Raw genomic sequence first — 18563 nt, forward strand, 5'->3', positions numbered from 1 at the left:
GGAAACACAGCTTGGTTAGTAAGCATGGGTAGTCTTGGCCTTTTCTAAGAGCCTGTGGGTTTCTTCATTTGCTAAGCAAATCACCTCTCTCTAAAGGGAGTGGTCTGAGTCCTGTGGCGAACCGTCTTTTTTGCTCTATAAGACGGACTTTTTCCCTCCTAAAAAGTAAGGGGAAATGTGTGTGCGCCTTATGGAGCGAATGCAGGCTGCGCAGCTATCCCAGAAGCCAGAACAGCGAGAGGGATCACTGTGCAGTGCTCCCTCTTGCTGTTCTAGCTTCTGGGATAGCCCCTCAGTCCCTTCCCCCACCTCCCGGAAAAGCCCCCAAGAGCCGCACGGAGCGAGTGTGCGGGCTGCCCTTCTCCCTCCTCGGGGAAAAGCCTGCAAGCACCACACACACGCTCCACGCGGCTCGTGAAAGGGAGCGCTGAGCAGAGCCTGGGATGCATACAGGCTCTGCTCAACGCTCCCTTTAAATAATTTTTTTCCCCTTGCATTCCCCCTCTAAAAACTAGGTGCGTCTTATGGTCGGGTGCGTCTTATGGAGCGAAAAAAATACGGTAATTGGAATGATTCAGTACAAATAAAGTGGGGGGCCAATGTTGGGTGAGATGACCTTCTGCTCCCTTCCCAGTCTATAATTTCTGACAATTACTATTTTTGAAAGCTCAGTGTTTTCACACGATGGACCAGGAATGCCTACCCTATGACCTTTCAGTTGTTGCTGGACTCCAATTCCCAACATTTCTGATTGCTTTTTTTTTTTATAAATATTTATTAAAATTTTCAATTTTATGCAAACAAAAAGAAGAGGAAAAAAAGCACAAAGAAAAAAGACAATATTAAAAACACATAATTTTCAAAACCTAGTTTCCAAACCATCGTCCTTTGACTTCCTCGAACCTCCCCTTGTTGTTTTCTAGATCAAATTATTTATCCAGCAAATCCTAATCTCCCAACTTCGCACTTAATTAACCCCTTATTTTCTATTCAGCTTCTTAAATTATTGTAACTTAAACCTTATTAAAACAAGAGAAAAAGAAAAAACATTTCTTCCATATTCTTTTACCATAACAGCTAGAAACCATTAATTTCAATCCAACTCCCTTCAAAGTTCAGTAATGTTACAGTATTTCTTTAAATAGTCCTTAAATTTCTTCCAATCTTCTTCTGCCGACTCTTCTCCCTGGTCGCGGATTCTGCCAGTCATTTCTGCCAGTCCCATACAATCAATCAGACCAACATTTCTGATTGCTGGTTCTGCTGGCTGGGCTGATGGGAGCTGGACTCCAAGAACATCTGGAGGGCTATAGCCTTACCATCTCTGTGTTAAGACGTTCAGAACAAAAAAAGTGAATAGCCGACACAACTTTCTAGAAAGCCCAGCAGGTAAGACAGTCTTCCCACTATCAAAAGTTCTGGTGTCCACCACACTGATGCAAATTAAATTCATGAATGTGACAAGAGTAGATGCTGCTTAGTGGCTGCCCTCCAGCTTGCAGTACATTTGCAAAGCAGCCCCAGGGTACTTGCCCCCAAATTCCACAATAATGAGTTCCAGGACAACGGTTGGCAAGCAAGGAAATGGACTGCAAGTCCCATCTCACAATTGTTTCAATAAGTCTTGTGCAGTCCCTTGAAGGTAAACAGGTACTTCAGTCCCTCAAAGGGGGCTTTATGGGAGTGGGGACGTCCCATTATCATATAATAGCACTTTCTGCTAAAATTAATCAAGCTCCTCGTTTCAGAATATTGCCTCTGAAATCCAAAAGCATGCAGTCAAGATTCGCACAAAGACTACACAAGTCGGCCTCTCTTAAGGAGCTAAGTGTTTTTTAACTATACAGTTGCCTTCTATACCCAAGGGAGTGATGTGTTTACGGTGCCAAACACATGCTTCAACTATTCACGGAAACTGCAGGGAATAAAGAGGTCTGAACAGCTTTACTTCATTACAATATATAATCACGGGCTGTTCTTACCAGAAGTACAGCATTCCCAGATTCAGAGCTGATAGAAAGAACTTTTTAGCACTAGGGAGGAACAAATATCGGTGAAATCTAAAGTCAGTAATAGGGCCTGACCTGGTAATGTTACCACTGGCTTTCTGTCTTTCCTGGAAGTCATTATTTGAGGGTAGCGAATGCCAACCTACTTTTTGAAAGCCAAATATCTTTGCTTGTATTTAGCCATCTACTCATTTAAATGTGTACCTTTGGGATAGGCTGGGGATAATGTACTAAAACCCTGCTGAAAGTTAAGATTAACAGCTAAAAACCTGCACTAATATCCTAGTCTTTTTCCAGTTAAGCCTAAAGCAAACCTAAAACAGAGATTTAAAAACTTTTACATGTTTCTTTAAAGGTAAAGGGACCCTTGACCATTAGGTCCAGTCGTGTCCGACTCTGGGGTTGTGGCGTTCATCTCGCTTTATTGGCCGAGGGAGCTGCTGTACAGCTTCCGGGTCATGTGGCCACCATGACTAAGCCGCTTCTGGCGAACCAGAGCAGCGCACGGAAACACCGTTTACCTTCCCGCCGGAGAGGTACCTATTTATCTACTTGCACTTTTGATGTGCTTTCGAACTGCTAGGTTGGCAGGAACAGGGACCGAGCAACGGGAGCAACGGGATCGAACCGCCGATCTTCTTATCAGCAAGTCCTAGGCTCTGTGGTTTAATCCACAGTGCCACCAACATCCCTCATATGTTTCTTTAGCTGAGCACAAAGCTTATTCTCTTCCCAAGTGTTTGAAGTGGGTGACTTTATTCTCATTCTCCTTCTTGAGCCCCCTCTTACCCCAGCTGTGAAAAGCTGATTTGAATAAAAACATCTTGGGGGAGGGCAACCGAAACAGCCCACTGGTAGCTGAGTATGACTGGTGGGTACAGAATGCAAAGTGTCTGTTGGGGTCGGGTCAATGGAAAATTGGGGGGAGGGTTGCAATGGCATGGCATGGCATGGCAGGCTGACTTGGAAAAGAGAAACACTCTACGCTACAACGTTTTGTTGCAGGCCCCACTTATTTACATTCCCTGTGGACAGCGAACTTCATGAAAAAGCTCAGGTTGAATGAGAAACGACCTCTCACATAATCTGCAACTGTAAGACATGCAATAAAAACCTCTGTACAACATTGCTGTGGAAGGAACGTGATGCCTAAATTCCAAAGAACGTGCTTTCTGCCTCTGAAGTTATTATGTGGCTCAGAGGGCAACACGGTCCCTTTGCTATAGTTAAGCCTAACATATAGGTCAGAAATGTTTGCACAGCTACAGCCAACATTTGCAAGCCGGAGTTCACCAAACAAACTATCCAATTGCTAGATCATTCACCTGTTGAACCTCTGAGAAGATGAATACAGCCGTGCGAGCAGGGAAATCTGAAACCCGCGTGGCTTGCATTGTAATACTTTTGTTCACGGCAAATGTACACACACATGCACAGAGATGATACTTGGCTTAGAAGCTGAATTGCGCATTATCTCCTTTGTCAAAGCCCTAGAGCTATCACTGCAAAAGCCCAGCATTCCTTTCTGAGCCTTGAATGGAGCGGGGGGTGGGGGGTAGTGAAGAGATCATTAAATTATAATTTCTCTACACTATTGGGATGAGGATTTCCTACCAACAGGATTAATGCGAGCACAAAAATCCAGACTAAAGCCGCTCAGCGGAGAGGAGAGCAGTTTAGTGTCTAGTAAATTTGATTGCTGTGAAAACCCTGACACATCATAATAGCAAAATCCTATTTACTGCAGCAAGCGGGATGGATAATACTGGTTAATACCAGGTATAGTGTGTGCCATCAACTCACAGCTTTACTGTCTGTGTGCTCATCTTATTTGAAGTTTAATACTCCTTGACAGCCTGTGCAGTAAACTGATGCTGCAAATGAAGCGCCGATCCTATGAGCTAAAAATCCTACCTGCAGACATAAGCCACAGAGGAAAAACAGAAGTTATATAAAAAAAAGAGAGGATTGTAACTCATGTCTGCATTTTCAGGAATTTAAACCCAAGCATGATTCGTGAAGACAGATCCCATTCGCCTGTGCAAAATGTTGTTGTTTAGTCATTTAGTCGTGTCCGCCTCTTCATGACCCCCTGGACCAGAGCACGCCAGGCACTCCTGTCTTCCACTGCCTCCCGCAGTTTGGTCAAACTCATGCTGGTAGCTTCGAGAACACTGTCCAACCATCTCGTCCTGTGTCGTCCCCTTCTCTTTGTGCCCTCCATCTTTCCCAACATCAGGGTCTTTTCCAGGGAGTCTTCTCTTCTCATGAGGTGGCCAAAGTATTGGAGCCTCAGCTTCACGATCTGTCCTTCCAGTGAGCAATCAGGGCTGATTTCCTTCAGAATGGATAGGTTTGATCTTCTTACAGTCCATGGGACTCTCTAGAGTCCCCTCCAGCACCATAATTCAAAAGCATCAATTCTTCAGCGATCAGCCTTCTTTATGGTCCAGTTTTCACTTCCATACATCGCTACTGGGAAAACCATAGCTTTTGTGAAATGTACCTGTCCAAATGCAGCCAAATCTAGTATCAAAGTCAATTGATGGTTGAATTTGGAGATGTGCAAGTTGTGAATTAGCATACAGATTCTGCATAGCTCATAGAATCCTGAGTTGGACACTACATCAGGGTCATCTATTCCACACCCCCACACCCCACAATGCTGGAATCTTTTGCCCAATGTTGCCTATATCCTTGTCAAAGCTGCAAATAAATTCATGTCTTCCCTCTGCTACAAAAATCACTAGGTGGCCTCAGGCAAGCCTCTATTTCTCTCTGTGTGTGCGTGTAATTATCACTACCTGCGCTTTTGCACTTCATTTCCCTCTGAACTCGCTGCTGACACCCCCTACCCTCTATACATTCATGTGTCTTTTGGGCCTGCCATTTCAGGCTTACATGCGATGCATTTGCTGACATGGACTCTGATCCTGGAAAATGTACGCCATAATAAATGTATTCTTCGTCTTTAAGGAAAGAAATATGGAAAGAACAGCCAGGACCTACAGTGCAGAGTAGCTTAAGGAGATTGCAACCAGGAAATGTATGCAAAGTGCTTTTAAACACTACACAGCATTATATAAATGCCAGGTGTTCTATCATTGTCCTTTCTTTTAAAAGCCGCACTTTACACTGTAGTATATGCAGTATTACGAACATATAGAGAATTTGTCACAAGAGCAGGGGTCAGTCTCAATGCTGGTACTTTCCTTTTTCCATAAGATTTTATTAAAGTTTGCTAGTATTTCTGAAGCTGCAGCTATGTGGATCACTTCTGTTCTATAACAGCAGAGGAGCTTAAAGAGCAAATGGAGGCAAGAGTTCGACTTGCGCTGGAGAAAAACCTCCATGAAGCACTCAGGCCAGTCAAACTCTCAGCCAACTCTACATCACAGTGTTGTTCGGGAGTAAACTAGATTTCCTTCCACATATATCATAACCACCCTGATTTCCCATAAAATTTTGAACTGGGAATTTTTCAGTATGCATCGGAATATTTTCTGATGCCCTAGAGCAGTGGCTCCCAAACTTTTTGAGTAGCAGAGCACTTTCCAGGAGAGAAATTCATCATGGAGCACTATTGTCGCCCTTATGCTAACGGTACATATTTCACAGAATCATAGGATTGTAGAGTTAGAAGGGACCCTCAGGAGTTGGAAGGGACCTCGTTGCAACCCTCTGCAATGCACAAATTTGCAGCTGTCCCATACGGGGATCAAACCTGCAACCTTGATGTTATCAGCACCAGTCTCTAACCAACTTTTTCTTTCCAATCTCTTCGTGGAGCACTTGGAGATCCTTTGGGGCAACACCAACGCTCCACATATCACAGTTTGGGAACCGCTGCCCTAAAGAATGATATAACTTAGTATGCTTAAATTACTTGTATTTTGCAAAAAAAGCTAAAAAAAAAAATGAAATTGGCAAGCTTCCCTAACACTGAGTTGTATTCAGTGCTAGTCAGAACAGACTCACTGATATTAATGGCTAATTTAGGCCCATTAATTTCAGTGGGTTTACTCTGAGTAGAACTTCACTGGTCTGTCTATCCACATCCTGCTGCTGTAATTTGGGGATATGTGTGGAACTGCACTAATTGCTTAGTCTGTGCCTCAAGTGGCCCTTATCCTGCATGTGATTTCTGCTCAAGGTTAGGACGCCAGCTGTGGTCGGCCTTTCGAAAGAGCTGAAGGTCACAGGCTCCAACCCTGCATTCTGCAGTCAGGTGTGTATTGGCAGTGACTGTGACTGTGACTGTGTTGGCAGTGACTGGTGGAGAGCCAGAGTGGTGTAGTGGTTAAGAGCAGTAGACTCGTAATCTGGTGAACTGGGTTTGCATCCCCGCTCCTCCACATGCAGCTGCTGGGTGACCTTGGGCTAGTCACCCTTCTCTGAAGTCTCTCAGCCCCATTCACCTCACAGAGTGTTTGTTGTGGGGGAGGAAGGGAAAGGAGAATGTTAGCCACTCTGAGACTCCTTCGGGTAGTGACAAAGTGGGATATCAAATCCAAACTCTTCTTCTTCTTTCTTCAAACTTGGACCTCTCTGCATATTTGAACCTCTCCGGTTTAAACTCTAAGACCAGGTTACTGCATTTAGTAGTACAGCATATGATGCATCAGCATCTCTTAACTTTAGTTACAGAGTGTGTCTGAATTGTCTTGTGCCTTCGAGTTGATAAAACTCTTTACACTGAACTGTGCGGGCAAGGAGTTTTCTTCACCGTCAGCTCTGGGAAAGGGAGAAGACTGAAGCTTTGCTGGACTACTCTTCGGGTCACACTAATACAGGTGAGATATCAGAACGCTATCACATTCCACTCCCAAACCGCTTTGTGGAGAATAGCATTTGAAAGCTGTTTGGGGAACCCTGCAACCTTTCGACTGTCTGGGTGAACACCCAACCTTCCCCCCAAAATGCATTGGGGAATAATATTGCATTACTCTCCTTGACCAGCCCTAAACGGCATATGCACTCATTAGACCAATCTCAGACCTATTTGCATGCCTACATCCATGGGTGATATCCTCTACCATATTTGGGGACTCATCTAATTTTGGAGGGGAGATTTTAGGCAAATTCTGAAATAGAGAGGTGGCTTACAATGGCAGTGGGTGGTGTCTTCCTTTAAAACAACAACAACACAGTTTTCTGGGTAGGAGTTGGATGGGTAAAGCCCACTGCTAAGGAACACTGGGGCTCACTCACTCATCTACCAATGAAGAGACTGAGAGGAGATATGATAGCCATCTTCAAATATCTAAAGGGCTGTCACGTGGAGGAAGGAGCAAGCTTGTTTTCTCCTGCTCCAAACCAATGGATTTAATTTACAAGAAAGGAGATTCCGACTCAACATCAGGAAGAACTTTCTGATGACAAGAGCTGTTTGACAGTGGAACGGACTCCATCAGAAGGTGGTGGACTCTCCTGCATTTGAGGTTTTTAAGAAGAGTTTGGATGGCCATCTGTCATGGATTTAGATTCCTGCATTGCAGGAGGTTTCACTTCCCACTCTATGATTCTAGAGTTATCTAGTTATCTCCCGCTTGGACTACTGCAATGCACTCTATGTGGGGTTACCTTTGAAGGTGACTCGGAAACTACAACTAATCCAGAATGCGGCAGCTAGACTGGTGACTGGGGGCAGCCGCCGAGACCATATAACACCGGTTCTGAAAGATCTGCATTGGCTCCCAGTATGTTTCCGAGCACAATTCAAAGTGTTGGTGCTGACCTTTAAAGCCCTAAACGGCCTCGGTCCAGTATACCTGAAGGAGCGTCTCCAACCCCATCGTTCTGCCCGGACACTTCTGACACTTCATGTCCAGCTCCGAGGGCCTTCTGGCAGTTCCCTCACTGCGAGAAGTGAGGTAACAGGGAACCAGGCAGAGGGCCTTCTCAGTAGTGGCGCCTGCCCTGTGGAATGCCCTCCCGTCAGATGTCAAGGAAATAAACAACTATTTTACTTTTAGGGAAGTTTTTAATGTCTGATGCTGTATTATTTTTAATATTCGGTTGGAAGCTGCCCAGAGTAGCTGGGAAAACCCAGCCAGATGGGCGGGGTATAAATAAATAATAATAATTATTATTATTATCATCATCTCTACACCAACTCTTCCATCATCACACTGTCACTATTTGGTGGGTGTTTCCTCAGTATTAAAGGCAATAGTGCCTTTATGTTATCTATCTCCTGTCACAGGATTTATGGATTAAAGTCTAAGAGCTGTGAGAGTTTCTATTATTCTCAGTTAGGGTCAGGCAGAAGTTCAAGTGAATGTTGTGCCCTCTTTTTCAGGCACAGAGACTGCAACTGGTTCAGAGAGCAGCTGCCCTCACCCCAATGGATTTGAGGGTAGAAGACTGCTAACACAACTGCATCCTTACCTTTACTGACTTCACCTTTCATCCTCTATGGGCTAAGACTACATGCATTTTGCTCTAGGAAGTTACACACATAAACCTCTCGGTGCATTATGCCTATTCCATATGAAATTAAGACTGATTTTGGGGTGCTTACACTCATGATGAGTGTTTGCAATGTATGTTGAGGGTCTTCATTATATCCATATTTTGGTTTGGAGTCTGACACTCTCAGGATCCTGACACCTCAGGGTAGCTCACTTTTGCATTTCTAGGTATGCCAGTTCTAGTCACCAAGGGAGCAATCGCTAGTCACAACTGGCAACCAGTTGAATGGCAAATTGCAGGTCTGATTAAAAACCCAGGTCTCCCAGGTCTAAATCCAGCAGATAATGTGCTGAGCGACACTGGCTGTAATTATGCGCATCCTGGCATCCACATTTGAAACAAGATGATGTGTTTTGTCTCAACTACTCGTGCACAATTTTGAAACATGCCAAGCTGGGGCTGGGGCTGGGGGAGTCTGGTAATGATAGATTGTGGATTCTCTTCAATTTTTAACATCTGCACTTTGGAAATGAAGTAATGACGCAGTGTAATGATGGAGTATCTCAGGGCGTTTTGCTGATGTCTCCTGCTGGAGGAAAAGTGAGCGTTTCCCTTCTAAGCGGCTTCATTATTTCAATCTATTTTCCCATTGATTTGCCATTTCCCATACAAGAATGGCAATTAGCCCACTATGGGCTCCGAGTGCATTAGATGCAGCTAGTGGGTTTTCGGCTAGGAGTGTCAGCTAGGACGTTTTCATTCAAAATTAAGGCAGGGGGTGGAAAAGGGGGGAGAGAACCAAGCCTATACCCTTACATCCCCTTCTATTGTGTCTCCTGCTGAAAGCTCAAGAGGGCTGCTCTGATATCAATGTGAATCAGGAGAATTGGCTCATATTTTCTCAGGGTCTGAAGAGGAAAATGTCCCTTTAGTACTGATGAATGAATCTCTCTCTTGAAATCTAATGTGGGGAACTCTTAAATAACGAGTTTATAGCCTGAGCAGATATACTGCATAGGAAGGTTATTCTTTAACTCCTTTGTTAAACTATTCCATCTTGCTTAGCCGCCGTGAAACAGGCAGTAACTCACAACCTATGTGCCATTGCTGACCTACAAATACTGTCAGCTGTTTGGGGAATCACTTCCTTCCTTTTCCTTTTTTTTCTTTTTAAGTATCAATGCCTTTTTCTTTTTTTGCACATAAATGAAATTTATGGATGGCTATTGCCCCTGGGGAACAGAATTGTTTATGTTTCAGCATCCCAGGTGTCATGGATGCAGTGTCACTTTGTCCTGTATTAATCCTCACCAAAAGGTTGGCGCATCTTCACTCCTGCCTCTGAAATATTTTCAAAGTGACAGGCGTCATCTGAAAGTGAATATGTATAATAACTCAGCTCTAGACGGAGCACACGGGGGCTGACACTAATCTGCTCTGTTGTCATCTCCCTTTATTATCAATGACTGCGGTGGTGTTTCTGCTGCAGAGAGAAACATGAATATGAAATTGCTAATTGAAAAAGAAAAAAAAACCTAATAAAAATGGCCAGTTAATTATATGGAGGCGCTCTGACACTTAGAGATGCAATATGCTCAAATGCCACCTTAACAGGAACCAAGGTACTTTATCTGAGAATTGGTCTAGGAATTAATGAGCATTCTTTGCCAAGACGGTCAGTGATTGCTTGCTTTCTCTCTTTTGGTTTTGAGAGGTACACTAGCTCAAGCCTTCCTTAAACACACAGCTTCTGTTCACTAGTACCAGGGATTCGCTCTCATCATTGCACAATCGACTCTTTATCAATTCACATATTCTTCCTGCTTTAGCCTTCTTAGAAGATTATAGACATATTCATATTCATACACCTATCAACAGCCACCGAAAAGTAAAACAAAACCTCTGTAGTCAGAGGTGGTACATATTTAATTGGGGGTGCAGGTGGAGCTGTGGTCTAAACCACAGAGCGTAGGGCTTACCAATCCCTGTGATGGGGTGAGCTCCCGTTGCTCGGTCCCTGCTCCTGCCAACCTAGCAGTTCGAAAGCACGTCAAAGTGCAAGTGGATAAATAGGTACCGCTCCGGCAGGAAGGTAAACGGCGTTTCTGTGCGCTGCTCTGGTTCGCCAGAAGCGACTTAGTCATGCTGGCCACATGACCCGGAAGCTGTCTGCAGACAAACGCCAGCTCCCTTGGCCTATATAGCGAGATGAGCGCGCAACCCCAGAGTCATCAGGGGTACCTTTACCTTTACATATTTGATTACTAAGTGGTCAGTACAATTCCACTGCCACCCTGGACTCCTTTGGGAGAACAGGTACAGTATAAATTTAATTAATAATTTTTAAATAAATAAATAAATAAATAAATAAATAAATAAATAAATGTGCTGGGGAGAAGCCACACCACAGTAGCAAAGCACACATTTTGCATAATGGAAGACCCAAGTTCAGTAACTGGCATCCCCAGTTAAAAAGATCTCCATCGGCAGGTCTGAAAAATACGCTCTATGTAAAACATTGGAAAGCCATTGCCGAAGTACTGAACTAGACATACCAATGGTTTGACTCAGTACACAGCAAATGACATACGGTCCATAAAAACAAACTTGCCAATTTTTTTTTATTAATATAGAAAGAAGAGCCATTGCTTCTTAGTCCCAGTACAACTTGATGCAACCGACAATCTTTTGCATCAAACACAACCTCACCTGATTAGTATAAAAAGGGATGTAACGTGTGTTAACATCCCTGTAACGTATTGCAAGAATACAGAAAAACTACCATGCTCCCAATATATTACTTTTTCTTTCCCCTTCTTCCTCGTCTGCCTCCCTTTTTCGGGTATTGTTTTAACACTGAACCAGAGGAAGAATCCTAACAAAGGCCTTATGTTATTTTCCCCATTACCAACTTTGGCAGGGAAAAGGGGAATGACAGCTGTTTCACTGTAACAGCCACTTCATGCATATAGTGGTACCTCGGGTTAAGTACTTAATTCATTCCGGAGGTCCGTTCTTAACCTAAAACTGTTCTTAACCTGGAGCACCACTTTAGCTAATGGGGCCTCCCACTGCCGCTGCGCCGCGGCCACGAGAGTTCTGTTCTCATCCTTAAGCAAAGTTCTTAACCTGAAGCACTATTTCTGGGTTAGCGGAGTCTGTAACCTGAAGCATCTGTAACCTGAGGTACCACTGTATTTTAAAGCAAAAGTATAGCAAATATGATGTAAGTCATCAGCACAAATAAACAACATGAGAACATAGAAGTTTGGACTGCTCTCTGACCACATGGAGATGACCTTAGTGGCTAGACCAGGGATGGTGAACCTCTGGGCCATGAGGCCATCTCTTTCCTGCTTGGCAGGGGGTTCGACTCGATGGCCCTTGTGGTCTCTTCCAACTCTATGATTCTATGAGAAGCCAAAATGACCCCCACACACACCCTGGCCAGGCTAGGCTGGAACTGCTTTCCTCCAGGGATGTGTCAAAATCAAAGCCTCAGCATTTTCTGAAAAAGTTGAAAGTCTTATGAAATTGAACTGCCTTCCGATAGCTCTGGTTCAGCCACTGAAACAGGTTAACATCATTGATGTGACACATCTATCCACGGAGTGAAACAGTTTTACAAGACCCCGGAACATACAGAATGCCAATTTTTCCCCCAAGAGGGAAAAGAGCTTTATGACAAAGTTCTTACCCCTCCTCCCTGAGCTCCACACCCTATTTAAAAGTTAGCCAAAAAGCAAGTGCAGACTGGGAATTAGCAGCAAACCCCTTCATTAAAAGAGAATAAACTTTCTCACCCTCTCTTCCAGTCGAGCCAGCTGCTCTTTGTAGTAAGCATCATGCTTCTTCAGCTCTCTGTCTTTCTCTTCCAGCTGCTTAGCCTAAAAAAACACAACATACACAAAAGAGAAAACTGGATCAGAAAAAAAGGAACACTGGCAAGCCAAAAGTCTAGTGCAAATTGTGCCCGTTAACTCTTGCATAGAGACTGAAGCCTGCAGCCGGCACACTTTTGCCAAGGCAGTATATTAATAAGATCATGATTAGCGTATTGAGAAAGTTAAGTGCTTGCCCATTGTATTTCCCTGTTTGCTCAACAGCTGTGCCACAGTTCATCCAAACGGAGCTGGGAAGAGTCAGAAGGCAGTGCCAAGGAAACAGTGTCGGGGTGAATGTTTAGTGAAAAATTGGTACCAGGAATCAAAAGAAATTTGAAGATCAATGATGAGGTAGCTAACCTGCAGTGACATTCCTAGAAGATGTGTTTTGAAAAGAACGCTTGGAGCACAAGGTGAAATGTTTCAAAAGTGTCTGATTAGATTATTAGATCCAGCAGCCACTCAAGTAAAACTGTTTTAAATTGTCAGGGACACCCCTCAATGAAACCTAGTAACTAACTGTACATTATGAGTGGCTTATCAGGGCTGGTGGTATATTCTGGTTACTGGAGCTATTCGAAATGGAGATTTTTATCCCAGTTAGCATCTGCACTGGATTTGAAACTGTTTTCATATATGTGGTTGTTTTAACTGTTTTTATGCAGGCAATTGTTTTATAGGCTTTTTATTGTATTGTGAAATTGCTTCAAGATGCTTCATAAGAAGTGATTCTTACATGAAAGTAATTCTATTATTTGTTTGTTCATTCGTTCTGGGTTGTCCGAGGCAGTGGTCTAGAAATAGGCAGGTGTTTTAACAGGAATAGGCATTGCAGCAGCACATCCACTTGAATTTACTATGCTGAGGAAGCCAGCAGTTTTATTGTATCCAATATAAACACATTGGTTCCTTATATCACATAATCTCCACTACACTGATCTTGTTCAGCATTCGCAGAGGCAGCAAAACGTCATATTAGTCAAAAGAGATTGGGGTTTTACCATAGATATCCGAGCCAAGATGGCAAGATTACTCAAATCCTTTCAACAACACAAAGGGCTATAGGTTTGGTGAGAACATTGCCCTTTTGAACACAAGCTAGCTCCAAGAAAACTACCACTTGTTATCTAGTAATTTTGTGAAACTTTAATGTTTGTGATGACACTGATACATCCGCACACATTTTCAGCGAAAGTATATGTCTTTCATCTTCAAATAATAATTTTGCTTACAAATGGTTTTCCCAGCTGCTGATCAAAGAGATCATTTTAGTCCCTCCCTGACCAGAGCAGGCTGCATAGGAAAAGTGAGCCTTGTGAAGAACGGTCCTTGAGAGTGGAATGATTATCAAGAGATCAGGAGGACGTGGGATATTTCAACTCTGTGAAATTTCATCCCACTCTGACAATAATGAACCTGCCATTAACAAAAACCTTGGCCTATTGGTGACTTTCATAAAGCAAGTTTCACTGGGCCCGCTTCAGCCAGTCGGTTCTCATATCAAAACTAATCACTTGTGTCAAAATTAATTAATCCTGGCAAAATCTGCAGGAAACTTTGGAAATTGATGCTTTACTCCTCAAGGTTGCTTTGTTAGTTCTTACCATCAAAGATACAGGAATGAGCATAGCTAAACCCTAATGGAGTACCTGATTTGAACACATAAAACAGGCTGAGAGACTCATTTGATCTGCACAGTGTTGAGAGAGCCCTCCTTAGGAAAGTCTGGGATGCTGTTAAGAGGTGAAAGATACCCTCCTCTCTCCCTATTGCCCCCTATGGTCCCAGTCAAAGAGCCAGTTTCGTAACCGTAGTGAAGACCTTCTGAGCCTGACACACACTGGGATTTTGATGTATTTTGCAGAATTTAACCTGAATGATTTGCAACTTTAGTTTCCTAGTAAGAAGCAACTCCATGCAAAGGAGGCTTTCCTATAAAAAGGAAGAGTGAGGACTCCTGTGCGAAATGGAAGGGATATCAACAAAATAACTCCTTTGGAGAGAACTTGTCCCTTTTTAATGTTTTTTGTTTGTTTCCACCAGGCTTTGTCCCCCATCCACATAGCTATCGTTCCTGAAGAAGTAGAAACCCTATTTCCACACACAACGTATGGTGTATATTCTGTACTCCTTACTGAAACTCTGACTTTACTGCTTACCTTAATTTCCATCTCCTGAAAGCATGTAAATCCAGAAAACAAAGCCATCAATTTATGAAACAAACAGAATATAAATAGAACCAACAAATGTGCAAGAGACAATTATGAAACTCTCACAGTTCTGGCCACCTAGATAATTTTTTCTGTTTTGTTTTGGAAACAAAACAACATTAATCAATTTGATACAAAAACAGATGGGCAAGTTTCTTGACTTTTCAAATATACAGAAGGTCAAACTAGATAGTCCCAGTATCTGAAGATGTTGGAGCATAAGATAAATTAACAGTATGGCAAAATGAAATTGGATCACAGGCAAGTTTAGCCATCAGTTGTCTTCATTTGTTTCTGTTTACAATTACTTCTTAAAATGATTTTCATGCCCTCCGAAATTTCATGGTTGAAAAAAATGGATAGGTCTATCAACAGTATTTAATTTATTTATAATAAAATCTTCACCCGGCAATTTTATCTTCAAACAGGGACAATCAATGTGTCTAACAAAAACAGACCAAGCAATTCAAATGCAGTAAAACCACAAAATAGCACACCTTAAAATATAAAACCAAAACTGGAACAAGACTTTTTAAATAAGAATAGAAAGCACATATAATGATCTAAGCGGCAGTGGACTCAAACATCTGTTGAAAAAGATGCCTTCAGAAAAGAACAAAACACGGATAAAGAGGTAGAAAGTCTGTCTCAGAAAGGAGAGGGAATATCTCTCTGAATTCCGAGTCTTCCGAAGAAACAATGGGGGAGGGGTTATTGCCTAATTATTATTATTATTATTTATTAACTTATTTATAACCCACTATTCATTCTTTGCACAATCCCATAACAAGAAACAACATTATAATGCAACAATATTTTATTTGAATACAATTTTACATAAAGACAGACAGTATACTGCATCAGCCAAGCAAGAGGCATTCCTTAGATGAATAACCTGGCATCTAAACCCCATCAATGTTGTTGTTGTTGCTATTTAAATTTGTATACCACCCTTCATCCAAAGATCTCAGAAGGGTTCAGAGCATAAAAATACAAAAGAAAAACATGAAATACGTAAGAAAAACAAGAACAAAATAAACCAATAACACACACAACCCGCCCCACAAGCACATTATTTTGGTGCAACATAAACGAGAGCTGGAGCCCTGCAGAAATTGTTGCAACTACAGAACGCGGGTGGCACTATGGTCTAAACCAGTGAGCCTCTTGGGCTTGCCAATTGGAAGGTCGGCAGTTCGAATCCCTGTGACGGTGTAGGCTCCCGTTGCTCAGTCCCAGCTCCTGCCAACCTAGCAGTTCGAAAGCACACCAGTGCAAGTAGATAAATAGGTACCACTGTGGTGGGAGAGGGTAAATGCCATTTCTATGCACTCTGGCACTCATCACAGTCCTCCGTTGTGCCAGAAACTGCTGGCAGCACGACCCAGAAAGCCGTCTGCAGACAAACGCCGACTCCCTTGACCTGAAAGCGGAGATGAGCGCCGCACCCCACAGTCGAATTTGACTGGACTTTACCATCCAAGGGTCCTTTACCTTTACCTGTTGGACTACAACTTCCATCAGCCTTAGTCATCATGGCTGAAGGTAAGAGATGATAGAGCTGTAGTCCTCCAACATCAAGAGGGCAACCTGTTTCCCAGCCCTGGCCAAGACGTACACAGTAGTCTTCTAATATGCAGTATGTGAAACAGTAGACTAAACACTACATATTGGCATGCACGCATGTGCACAACAGTCAAGATGCATCAAATAGTCAACTAAGATATATCTTCTAGAGATATGGGAGAGGCAACTGAAATCTGAAGAAGAGCAAACTTTTCACAAGTTGGCCCATAACTTCCACTTTAAGACCAACAAGGATGGTGGTTTACCATAGACAGGTATGAAGAAGAAGAAGAAGAGGAGGAAGAGGAGGAGGAGGAGGAGTTTGGATTTGATATCCCGCTTTATCACTACCCGAAGGAGTCTCAAAGCGGCTAACAATCTCCTTTCCCTTCCTCCCCCACAGCAAACACTCTGTGAGGTGAGTGGGGCTGAGAGACTTCAGAGAAGTGTGACTAGCCCAAGGTCACCCAGCAGCTGCATGTGGAGGAGAGGAGACGCAAACCCGGTTCACCAGATTACGAGTCCACTGCTCTTAACCACTACACCACACTGGCTCTCCAGTATGAGAACATTAGGACCATCTCTGGTAGATAGGGATCCTTGGAGCATACAGACTTTAGTTCTAAGAAATTCCTATCCATGTGAAGCCTCAGTCTCTTCCCACTCCTTTACCGAGAGCGAGTTTAAAAAGTCAATACAGCGGAAAGAAAAAAAGTCACAAGGCAATTTGAATTTCCAACAATTTACTGTTCTAGGAAATTTAAGGGTATTAAAAAAAGGGAGAAGAAGAAAAGGTCACCTATGCATAGTAAGCAAGTAGGGGAGGCTTCAAGCTACCTAATCACAAATAACTTCTCTTCACCTACTTCAACAGATCAATTAAAAGCAATTGCCTGGACCTCTCCGAAGGAAAACAAAAGCAGCAAATTAACAGACTCGCTGCTGTGGAACGAGGAGAAAGAGAAAGAAAATTAAAGGGATTCTAAACTTTAAATAGGAAGTGAACAAACACAAATAGCATTTTGTAAGCCACGGTTTACCCAGGTCTAGACAAAGCCTGGTTTTTCCAAACAATTTTCATCACTGGATCCCTCATTCAACACTTTTGTGACATGTGCAAACTGAGTCTCCTGAAAAGCATTAGTGAAAGGGGATGTGAGTCACATGAGTCGCTGGTGTTTGATCTGTGGTGGCCTCATTCACAAAAGCAAGTCAACCCTGGATGTTGCAGTAATCCAGTGGTGAAAATGCATGTGTGAAGCCCTCTCTTGTTCCACACACAGGCTGCTTCAGATGAGGGTATGGTGCCACTGAATATTCGGGGGGGGGAATATGGAATACTAAAATGTTGAGGGCAATGACAAACCTAGACAGCATCTTAAAAAGCAGAGACATCACCTTGCCAACAAAGGTCCGTATAGTTCAAGCTATGGTTGTCCCAGTAGTGATGTATGGAAGTGAGAGCTGGACCATAAAGAAGGCTGATCGCCGAAGAATGGATGCTTTTGAATTCTGGTGCTGGAGGAGTCCCATGGACTGCAAGAAGATCAAACCTCTCCATTCTGACGGAAATCAGCCCTGAGTGCTCACTGGAAGGACAGATTCTGAAGCTGAGGCTCCAGTACTTTGGCCACCTCATGGGGAGAGAAGACTCCCAGGAAAAGACCCTGATGTTGGGAAAGACTGAGGGCACAATGGTTGAGAAAGATTGAGGGCACAAGGGGACGAGATGGTTGGACAGTGTTCTCGAAGCTACCAGCATGAGTTTGACCAAACTGTGGGAGGCAGTGGAAGACAGGAGTACCTGGCGTGCTCTGGTCCATGGGGTCACGAAGAGTCAGACACGACTAAACAACAACAACAACAAAATGTTGAGGTGCCCACTAAAATATTGGTGCTGAATATTAATGTGCACCCAACAAGCTTTATGAATTTGGGAATTCTAGGGCCACTATAATCTGGACCAACTGACAGGACTATTGTGGGTTAGTGAACAGAAGCCTGCCTTCCAAAGGCCAAGCTTACCCAGCCTGCCGCACCTCCCACACCATAACTCCTTGGTTGGATGGCCATCTGTCATGTATCATCTCGCTGAGATTCCTGCATTGCAAGGGGTTGGACTCGATGACCATAGAATCATAGAATCATAGAGTTGGAAGAGACCACAAGGGCCATCGAGTCCAACCCCCTGCCAAGCAGGAAACACCATCAGAGCACTCCTGACATATGGTTGTCAAGCCTCTGCTTAAAGACCTCCAAAGAAGGAGACTCCACCACACTCCTTGGCAGCAAATTCCACTGTCAAACAGCTCTGACTGTCAGGAAGTTCTTCCTAATGTTTAGGTGGAATCTTCTTTCTTGTAGTTTGGATCCATTGCTCCGTGTCCGCTTCTCTGGAGCAGCAGACCCTCGGGGTCTCTTCCAACTCTAAAGTGCTATGATTCTATGTTTCTCACACAGGCTTTTAACTGCTATGCTAC

General features: G+C 43.3%; 1 protein-coding gene across 4 annotated transcripts in view; it reads right to left on the reverse strand.

The window, feature by feature from the left end:
- The window catches only part of CHCHD3 (coiled-coil-helix-coiled-coil-helix domain containing 3), a 217591-nt gene that overhangs the window by 79221 nt on the left and 119807 nt on the right, over positions 1-18563 (reverse strand). For 2 of the 4 annotated variants that reach the window (XM_053407490.1, XM_053407492.1), the window contains exons 5-6: positions 14467-14481; positions 12227-12310 (exon numbers count right to left, since the gene is read on the reverse strand). In XM_053407490.1, coding sequence (XP_053263465.1) covers positions 12227-12310; positions 14467-14481 — 99 coding nt within the window. The remainder of the gene's footprint in view (positions 1-12226; positions 12311-14466; positions 14482-18563) is intronic. The other 2 variants (XM_053407491.1, XM_053407493.1) reach the window with 1 other exon arrangement.

Source organism: Podarcis raffonei, chromosome 10 (genome assembly GCF_027172205.1).
Source record: "Podarcis raffonei isolate rPodRaf1 chromosome 10, rPodRaf1.pri, whole genome shotgun sequence".
In the NCBI taxonomy this organism is placed as follows: domain Eukaryota; kingdom Metazoa; phylum Chordata; class Lepidosauria; order Squamata; family Lacertidae; genus Podarcis; species Podarcis raffonei.